This window comes from Erinaceus europaeus, chromosome 20, assembly GCF_950295315.1.
Source record: "Erinaceus europaeus chromosome 20, mEriEur2.1, whole genome shotgun sequence".
NCBI classification, from domain to species: domain Eukaryota; kingdom Metazoa; phylum Chordata; class Mammalia; order Eulipotyphla; family Erinaceidae; genus Erinaceus; species Erinaceus europaeus.
This window is the reverse complement of record NC_080181.1, coordinates 13961002-13971212: the sequence shown is the minus strand read 5'-3', so window position 1 is coordinate 13971212 and position 10211 is coordinate 13961002. Positions and strand designations below refer to the sequence as shown.

Sequence of the window (10211 nt, the reverse complement as noted above, 5' to 3'; positions counted from 1 at the left end):
CAACAAGGCTTAAATGCTGACCCTGATCATTAAGACAAAACATAGCATACAGACAGGAAAATGACCACATGTGGGGGGAAATAGACAGTCTAAGTATAGGGTGAAAACTACTTAGAGATAGCACATATGAAAGAGACTTAGGTTTATCCATTTGTACACCCACCCACCCACCATCCATTCTTCCATCCGTCCATGCTACTATCCATCATCCATCCACTTATGAATTCATCCATCCATCCATCCATCCATCCACTTATCCCCCCATCCACCCACCCATCCATCCACTTATCTACCCATCCATCCTCTCATCTATCTGCCCACCGATTCTTCCATCCTCTAAATTTAACCACTGTTCTGTGTCACCACCCTGATGACAGGTGGCTATGGCCCTGGTGTGAGAGGGCTAGACAGTGCCCAGTGGGGAGAGCAGTCATGTACTGCTATTAGCTGATGATTTTTCTTTCCCACTGGGGACTCTCTCAGGTCTGAGGGTCCTGGGAAGGAGCTGAAGAAGAGAGTGGGAATGAGTTCAGTCACCCCTAAGAGCTCCCTGTGGAGACAGCACCTTTCCCAGAGAATGTCTCTGAGGCATCCAGGGCCCTTTGTCAGGTAGAGAGTGAAGGCCTCCAAGACCTGTCACCTTCCCCTTCTGTGGTGCTGCTCCCATCTGTGCAGGGGGCTCTGAAGGCACTCAATTCTGGGAATGCCTGTGTGACCTACTCTCTGGGCCTTGAGCTCAGGATCCTGCTTCCCCAGGAATGGTCTAAAACCAGAATGCCTCCTTCCTGAGGATCATAGACACAGTCTCATCTAGGCTTCCTACTTGCCTTTAGGCACTGATTTCCACAGCGGTCTCTATCTTCCTGGACCCCTGGTCTCAGAGGTGATGATGATGATGGCAGCAGTGGTGAAAATGACTGATGATAATTGCCAGAGATAGCATACCTGGCACCCAAGGTCTTAAATGCAGAAGTTACCAAATAACCCAACTCCTCACCCTTTAGCCCCAGATTCCTATTTAGGCCTGCCCCTTCCTCATGACTAACTCCTGGGATGGCCTCTGTCTCTACACCTGGTGCTCTGAATCTAGCAGGACATTAAGAATCTGATGGGTAGGTGGCTCTGTGGTGCAGTGGATAGTGCATTGGACTTCTAGACAAAAAGAATCTGATGGTGTCTGGGTAAAGATGCAGGCATCTGAGTGGCTAAGGGGGTGGCTCGTTGGGTTGAGTGCAGGAATTACATGCATGAGGCCCATGGTTTGACCCCTGGCACCTTATGTGCTAGAGTGATACCCTGATCCAATTCTCACTCTTGCTTTCAGGAAAAAATAAAAGACTCGAAAGGTGGGGAATAGCTACCTCAACTCAGTAGAGTATATGCCTCACCAACTATGACGTCCTGAGTTTGAGCCTCAGAACCAAGTGGGAGCACCATGGTACTGGGGGGAAGTTCCATGGATAGTGGAGTGGTGCTGTGTTCTCTGTTTCTCCCTCTCCCTCTTTCTCTCTCTCTCTCTCTCCCTCCCCCCCTCCCCTCTACCAGAGCACTGTTCATCTCTAGCTTATGTACAAGGGCTTGAACATGGGACTTTGGAGCTTCAGGCATGAGAGGCTGTTTGCATAATCATTATTCTACGTATCTATCCTCCATCCTCTCCCTTGCTTTCTATCTAAACAAATAAAGGGAATGATAACATTAACCCAGCAATGGTGGCATTGCAAATGAATGAGGCCCTGGAACCACATTAATTTATTTTTTCTAAAGAAGGAGGGGGAGAAGAAAGAGGAGAAGGAGGAGAAGAGGGAGAAGGAGAAGAAAAAAAAAAGGAAGGAAGGAAGAATAAAGCACTTACATAAACACACACCTGCTTGTGTTCTGCACTCAGAGGCTCATACTGTTTTTATCAGGACATTTGATATTTTTAAACTACTAGCATTGCTTGCCAAGCTTCAGCCTTATTCATTTATGTATAATTTTTTTTTTCAGGGACATGGTATTACCAGATTTCCCCCATTGTCATGGCACCTCTCATGTGGTACTAGGGCTTGAACCTGGACCATGCATGGCAAGCCACTCAACCTTCCCAGTGATCTTTCTCTCTGGCTGTTTGCAATTCCCAGGGGGGAGGTTCCGGGCCATGTATAGGGTTTGGTACTCTGTGCTCAAAGGGGTCTGCATAGTGTGTTTTGTTTGATGATACCCTGGAGCTGCCTTTCAAGTCCAGCAAGGCTGTTCCTGGGCCCTTTCTAGAGAGGAGCTCATGATGAGGTTGACAGGAGGGACCCCTGAGGGGAGGCCCCTGGCAGAGCGGAGTCCATGGTGGAGGTAGGGAAGGGCCTTGCTTTGTCATCAGCCTGTCAGCCCAGAGACAGGAGTGGGGTCAGGCAGGCAGAAGTGACTCTGGGAACAGGGTGTAGCTGGAGCTCTCCTCAACCCTCTCCAGGCATTTGCTCCCCCACCTCCCCCACCCCCAACCTGCCTTCACAGACCCCAGCAGTGACATCATGATTCAGTGAAATAGATTGGGCCTTTGCTCCTGTTTCTGGCATGGAGCTCTTAAAACTCCTGGAATTTCCTAAGTGCTAAGAGACCTAGTTGTCTTGATGCTCAGAAGAAGCCCCTCTCAAGCACAGCCAAGTTGAGGCAAATAATCTGACTGTTATAAAGCATCTACATCTGGGGGCTGGTCGCCCGGGAAACAAATATGTGAACAGGGACCCACTTCCAGGCCTCTGAGTGGGAGGCAGGCTGGGAACCGAGTTCAGTCATCAATGGCTAGTAATTGTACTGGTCATACCTATGCAATGATGCCTCCAGAAAGTCCTCTCAGGTCTGGAGAGTGTCCAGGTGTGGAGGTGCTTGGAGAATAGCATGTGGTCCAGGAGAACCATGTGGATGGATGGATGGATGAATGGATGGATAGGGGATGGGTGGGGGCTTGCATGCATGAGTGAATAAAGGAACCCCATAGTCCATCAAGTTCATCCCCTCAGCCACCTGCAACTGGGAGCGTAAGCAAGGTGAGGAGGAAAGAGGAGCGACCGACCTCCCTGGCACCTGAGGAGCTTTGGCTGCCCAGGATTGCAGTCCTGGCCCCTCGGAAGAGCAGGGCAATGGCGGGCACAGCCCACGGGTCTCTGCCATGCCCTCACCCCCCCATGTTAGGACCTCAACTCTGCTGAGGGTGGGGGATTGAGGGCAAAGGTTGAATTTGGAGGAAGGAACCACTGCCTGACCAGCAGAGCCCTTCCAAGCCATGGCTGAACTAGGGAGCCAGGAGGCCCTGAACTGCAGGGTCCTAGGGAAGGGGCCCGGCTGGCTCCTCTGGCTGGCTCACTGTGCCCGGGACTGATGTCTTACCCCCCTCCTGCAGCCGGAGACCATCTTGGCTAATTTGCCGGAACGCTCTAGTTAAATGCCAATTAGAAGGTTCTGTCCATTGCTGTCTTCTGATATATTAATAATGTAATTAAGCATGTATTGCCTGCACGAATTAGAAATTAACTTAAACAAATAGCCTGGAAAACTGAGGAAGTGACCACTATAAACCACCAGTTTGTGTCTTGGAGCCTTGGCATCTGAGCACATCTGAGTCTAGGGTTCTGGGTTTGCCCTTCCTGAGAGGGGCCCAGCCAGCTGCCCACAGCTGCTGCTTCTCCTCCTGCATACCTGTGGGGTGCCCTTCCCCTCACCCCCATTCCCTAGCACCAGCGCTAGGTGCAAAGGACATGGCCTCCCCAGATGTCCATGGTGGCATCTAGTATCCCTGCCCATTCTCTGGAGTGCCTGGTGTTAATTCCAGTGAAAGGAGATGCTTCTGGGGGTGGCTGGGAGGGTACAGTGGTTGCAGCCCTTGCCACTTCCACCCCGGACTTATTTGGGCTGATTTGTCCTGCATTCCAGCCTGGGGAGATGGGAAGCAGATGGTGTGGAGCCAGCGAGGGAGAGGTCACCATAGAGCCAGGGGACTGTCCCTCCCACCAGCCCCCCGGAGAGATGGGGGGGGGGCTAGGCTCCAGCACTTGCAGGGGACTGGTTCAGGCAGTATCCTGGAGACAGAAGATGAAAGGAGAGAGCTCCCTGTCTCTGTCCCCCAGGGAACTGTCTAACACAACAGGTGTGACATTGTTGGGTTTCTTCTAACAAACAGCTATAGAGGGACCTGGCAGGAAGGAGGGTGGCGGTGGAGAGTGGTTGGAGAACCAGGGAGGCTGCTGGGGCAGGAAGAAGGGCCTGTGTGCTTGGAGGCCCCCCAGAGTACAGTTCCATGTCCATTCCCAGGAGTGAAGGATGACTCAGGGAAGCCAGGTGGTGGGGAACTGAGCTTCCAGGCTGGACCACGCTCTCCCTGCAAGATGGCGGCCTGGGCTTCCTTGGGCCCTGCAATGGGGGCTCCTGTCCCACAAACCTGGGACCTGGGGAGAAGGTTCCCTCTTCTCTCCTGCATGATGAGATACCCTCCCATCCACCCTGGCCTCAGCCTGTCCACCTCCCCATAGGAAGCTGCGAGGAGCAACTTGAGGCACCTAGGGTTGTTTTAAACACTTTATTTATAAAAAAGTACATTTTTTTCCCCTCAGTACATTTTTTTTCAACCCATCATATTTTTATTTTTTTATACAAGTAAAAGGAGGTGATGCAAACACCCCCTGGGTCAGAACCAGGAGAACCTGCTGGGCCGTCCCCAGGACCAAAAGACAAAAAGGGTGACAAGGAAACTGAAGCAAAGGTAGTCTATCACACTTGGGGGGGAGGGTGGCAACGTCTCCTGGATTTTGTTTCCATTTATACAAAAAGGGAAAACCATTTTCTTTTCTGGCCAAGATTCCCATCTCCCAGCAGGAGTTCGAACAGCAGCAGCACTGGTGGGCTGGCCCTTGGGCCTTAGACTTGAGTGGTGGAAGCTGGGACCCCACAGCAGGTCTCTGTGGGTATGAGGCGCCTGGGAGGCCCCACCTCCCAACCATGCACTTCACTTCACTCGAGGGAAGTACAGGTGTGTGTTTTGGGGGTGGGGAGGTGTCATGCTTTGGAGGTCTGTGCCCGCCCCCACAGTGATGGGGTGCACACACACACATACTTACAGTCTCTGCCTACTTCCTGATTCCTCTACTGGAAGGGGGTGCGGAGATTATTGCACCAGTGACCGGGCACAGGGAAGGGAGAGGACAGAGAAGTCTCGAGCCTGGTATCCCAGTGAGGCACCAGCCCTGGGAAATCACTTTCTGCAGGCTCGGTCCAGCCCTCTGCCCTGTCTGTGTGTCACTGTGCATATGAGCGTGAGCTGAACCTGGGTTCACCGACCCTGTCCTGCTGCTCTTCGGACCCTTCCAGTCCCAGGGGACTCTGGTTCTGTTACGTATCTGAACAATACCAACATCATAAGGAACTAGGGGTGCGGGTGGAGTGGCAGGATGGCAACCGGCGAGGCCTTGGCACAGCAGATACCACATCTGTTTCATTGCATGGACGGTGAGAGCTCAGCTCAGGCTAGGCACATGGAAGAGCAGTAGCCGTCGTCTTTCTGAGGGCTGGGGCTCCCTGCTGCACAGAGCTGTGTCTGTGAGTCCAGCAGCAGTGCCACAAAGTTGGGGCACAGACCTCACCTCCCCAGGCCCAAGTGCCAGCCCCTGCCTCATTCCCACTCTTGGCGGGGAGCAGCTGCCCCAGTGGGCAGTTTGTGGCTGGGTCCCTGGCAAGGCAGGGACTCCCAATGTGGCTCATGCATGTGGCCGAGAACCCACAATTTGTGCTTTGCTTGGGGAGAAGGTTGTGGAGGTATCTGGGGTGGGGGTGGGTGGGGCAACTCAGTGCTTTGGCTGGGCCCGGAAGGGGCTCCAAGTCCATCATATAAAGGGGGAGTCGGGGGTGGCAGTGCAGGATAAGGGAGACACAGAGGGAATCCTTTCACTTGGTCATTTCAAGGGGACAGAGAATGCCTCTCTCAGCAGGCCCCTTGGGTTTCACTCTGCCTGAGGGCAGGGGGACCAGGCAGAGCTACTAGAGTGGCATGAGGTGGGATGGGCAGTGAGGTGACATGGGAAAGGTCCTCTGCCTGGGTGTGTGTGGGTGGTGGCTAGTGGGTGGGGGCACTAATACTGCTGGGAGAAGCTGCCCAGCTCCTCCACCTCCTGCAGCTAGAAAAGGACCCAGAACTTTTTTCCCAACTCCACCCCATTCAGGACCCCCCATGCCATGGGGGGAGAGCCGCCCCAAGGCTGGCATGGCTTCAGACTTCTGCTACGTGGCTACTGGGCAGCCTGGGCTGGGGCGGGGGCAGTGGGGTGCTGGTCAAGGGTGGCCAAGGCAGAGGTGGGACTGGCTGGGGGTTCAGTAGCAGCACCAGGGAGGGGAGGAACACAGCAGGGGTTGGGGTTCCCTTGGAAGGCCTATGGCAGGGTTGGTTGGTGCCTGTGGTCTGCCCCCACCACATGCCATTCTACAAAGCCCATGGCACTCTGGGCCAAGTTCACGGGTAGCCTTACTGACCGGCTCGAGCCAGCCTCTCCCATTCCAGGGTCTCTCCCACCTAGGGTGCTAGGGGGGCTGGGCGGTAGATGGAGGAACTGAGGCACTTGGAGCTGGGGGAGCTGAGAGAGGGCTGGCAGGGCCCTTCCTCCATTGTACTGATGAGAAGACTGAGGCTTGGGTGCCCAGCTGGAGCCCAGAGCCCCAGTCAATGGAGCTATACCTTTATGGCATGGAAGGAAAACTTCTCCAAGATAACCCCCCTCCACCCCCCGCCCCAGTGCAGAAGGGAGAGCAGAGAGAGCTGGGCAGGGCATGGGGAGGGACAAGTGGGGGCTCCTGACCAGGCTCTCCAGACTGCCTCATTGCTCCTATGCTTTGTCAAGCCCAGGACACCTGCCCTCATAGGTGAGGGCTTCCTGTGCTCTTGAGCCCTGACTGGGCTTGCCGTCTGCCACATTGGCCTCCTCCATGGGGCCTCCATGTGGATTCTCTTCCCCTCCGGCTCCTGGAGCTAATCTCTTCCAGGGACCCCAGACCTGAATCCACTAGAGAACCAGGCTGAGCCCCGAGCAACATCCTTGCAGTGAGAAGCAGTGCAGGGCCAGCCTGAGGCCTTCAGGTGGATGTCCCCAGAGGCCGCCGTTGCCCCAGCTAGGAAGGGGCAGAGGCAGGGCTGAGGGACAGGCTTGGGCAGTGACCAGCCTGGTAAGGCATGTGGCCCCGGGCTGTGGGGGCAGTTAGGAGGGGTGTGCGTGTGCATGTAGGCGTGCACGTGTGTTGGTGCAGGGGGATGGCAAGTGCGGGCCGCAGTCCACGAGGTGTCCCCTGTGTGGGGCAGACTGGGGTTGGGGAGGGGATGTGCTCGAGATGGGCCAGCTTAGCTCTCTTTAGCCCAGTGAGGGAAAAAAATATGCAACCCACCTTTCCAGGTAGCACACTGACTGAGGTCCCAGCTGGGCCCTCCACGAGTCACAACCCAGGAGACAACTGGGGGCTCAGTCCCCCAACCTCTTGGGTACAGCTGCTGTCTAGACCAGGGTCCAGGGGTGGAGGAGGGGGTGTTGGGTTCCCTCTCTCTGGGAAAAGGGGAGCAGCATCTGGGGGTGGGGTAGAGGCTCTTCCTCTTGGAGCCCCCTTCAGCCCTCCACCCCGAATGGAGAGAACACAAACAGATTCCAGTGTTAGGGGGAGAGGGGCTGGCTCCCCAAACCCTGGCAGGTGCCTGGGCACACAAGAAGGGGACAGGGCTTCCTGCATGGGGAGGGGCAGCTGGCGGGCTGGGGCAGGAGGGGTACAGCAACACCAAAGCCACACGTTAACAGCACACCATGGGGAGGACGTGGGGTTGGGAACAAAGCAGGTCATGTCTGCCCGGGCTCCCCGGCTCCCCAGGAATTTGGGGCTGGCTTTGGGTAGCTTGGGGGAGTCTCCGCCGAGCTCCTGGAGGAGTGGGTGGGGGCACTGGGGTGGGCAGGGGGCGTGCGGGTACGGGCTAGAGAGGAGGGGGCGCAGACAGAGGCTCCCCAGAAAGGGGGGGTGCTAGACGTACCACTCCTTCTTAGAAATGAAAGACCCGTCGTTCTGAGAGACCATGTTCTCAGCCAAGTCCAGCTGCTCAGGGTCGTACTGGTAGCCCAGAGTCCGGTCCCCGTAGCCGTCCTGACGGGCCTCAGCCTCGTCCACTGTGAAGTAGGGCCTCTTGGCATCCTCGTCATATTTGGGGTGTGGGCCGCCCACCTTACGCTCGCCCCCTCCACCGCTCTCCTCCTCCTCCTCCTCGTAGCTGCTCCCGCCCAGCGGGCCGGCCTTCTTCTCATCGTCTGAGTCATCCGGGTACTGCAGGTTCTGGGCCATGGGCTGGTGGTGCTGGGGGATGCCCGCCTTGCTGTAGCCATTGCCATACACGTGCTTCTTGGTGCTGTAGTCGCCCTTGAAGGTGTGGCGGCGTCGGCGCAGGGCCACCACGATGCCACCCACCACGATGGCCACCAGCAGCACACTGCCTGCCACACCCCCAATGATGGCTGTGGGCACAGGTCCCGCACGCCGCCCGTGCTCGGGAGGAGATGGGGTGTAGGGGAACTCTGGGGGAGGAAAAGAGAAGGAGGGGAGGTCAGTGTTTCTCCTGGGGTGGCAGGGAGGCAGGGGAGAAAAAGCCAGGAAGTGGGCTTGGCCCCCCGCACCCACCCCTTCCAAGAGCGAGAGGTGAGAGAGAAGAGAGACCACTCCATTGTCCCATGGCCTCAGCAACCTCTCCCTCTCTTTTATTTATTTATTGGATAGAGACAGAGATGAACCAAGAAGGAAGGGGCGGTGTGGAGAGAGAGAGAGAGAGAGAGAGAGAGAGAGAGAGAGAGAGAGAGAGACAGAGACCTATAGCACTGCTTCCCTGCTCTGAAGCTTTCCCCCTGCAGGTGGGGACCAGGGGCTTGAACTCAGTTCCCTGTGTACTATAACAGGTATGTTCTACTAAGCATACCACCACCCAGTTCCCCCAAAACCTTTCATTTATTTATTTTTAATGTGAGGAAGGAAGGAGGGAAGAGATAAGAAGAGCATTACTCTGGCACGAGTGGTACTGGGACTCAAACTCAGGAACTCATGCTTGAGAATCCAATGCTTTTTACTCACTGAGTCACTTCCCAGGCTGTAGCACCCTTGGATGTGGTGACCCCCGTCCTTGACCAGTGCCCACAAGATGCCAGTCACTTTCATAGCTGTGTGCTATGTATGCCAGTTCAATACTGAGGCTGGAGAGGTGAAATGACTTGCCTGAGGGTTGGGGAAGCATGTAGCATAGACTTGAATGCATAAGGCCAGGGTTCAGTCCCCTGCACTGCTAACAGCCAGAACTAAGCATGTGCTTACTGAGGACCAGGAGTTGTTGGTCAGAGGAGGGTGGGTGGTGGTTGACTGCCTCTGCTACCCTGCTGAAGCCTGTGAGAGCAGTGCCTACCCCGGGCAATGTGCCCACCGTCCCTTCCATGCCACAGGGGTCCCTGGGCAGGGCTGCAGGAGGCGTTTCCCAGCACCACCACAGGGTGGCACTGGAGACCATGGCAGACCCTGGTCAGCACAGGCTCAGGGTAGCCTGGAGGGCTGGTTTGGCTGCTCTCATCTCTCCTCTGCAAGGCCAAGACTGGGACGGATCTGGACCAGGTTCTGGCCAGCTTGGCCTGATTCAACACCATTCACTTCAGTGCAGATGCTCCTCCGCCTCTGAGCCCATCCCTCCTCCCTAGGGTGGGCAGGACCCTGTGGGCTGTGTCTATAGTGGAGGAAGCAATGCAGAGATGCCTGACAAGAAGAGGGAAGGCCTTTTGGGCTCATGGAAAACACTGGGGCCAGAGAAGGGGGTGGCCTGCCTGTGGTGTCATGTGGCTGAGCGGGGACCACCCAGCTGCCCTGGCCCTGGCCTCCCCACAAGGGAGCTGGCAGAGAAGCACAGTGAGGACTCCGTTCCCCGTGCGTCACTGCAGTGGGTGTCCTCAGTGCGGGTCATTGCCTGCACTAAATATTTATTGCCTATCTGTCCTCCCTGCCTACTTCCACAAGTCTCACTGGAGCCCCAAGCTTCTCCTGGCTCACGAGGTCCCATCCCCTGCCGGGGCGGGGGGCGGGGGGGAGAAGGTCTGCACACCTGATCCCCAGGAGGTGGGAGCTGCCCCAGAGGTGGCCTGGACAGAGCCTCACTTCTCCTGCGCTCCTAGCCTGCCTCTTTGTATTCATCACTTCTC

The 10211-nt window shown here is 56.0% G+C and overlaps 1 protein-coding gene across 1 annotated transcript in view; it reads right to left on the bottom strand.

Moving 5' to 3' along the window:
• Nucleotides 1-4534: 4534 nt before the first annotated feature.
• NECTIN1 (nectin cell adhesion molecule 1) overlaps nucleotides 4535-10211 on the bottom strand; it is a 57724-nt gene continuing 52047 nt past the window's right edge. Inside the window, exon 6 of the mRNA XM_016188392.2 lies at nucleotides 4535-8558. Coding sequence (XP_016043878.2) covers nucleotides 8014-8558 — 545 coding nt within the window. The 3' untranslated portion in view covers nucleotides 4535-8013. The remainder of the gene's footprint in view (nucleotides 8559-10211) is intronic.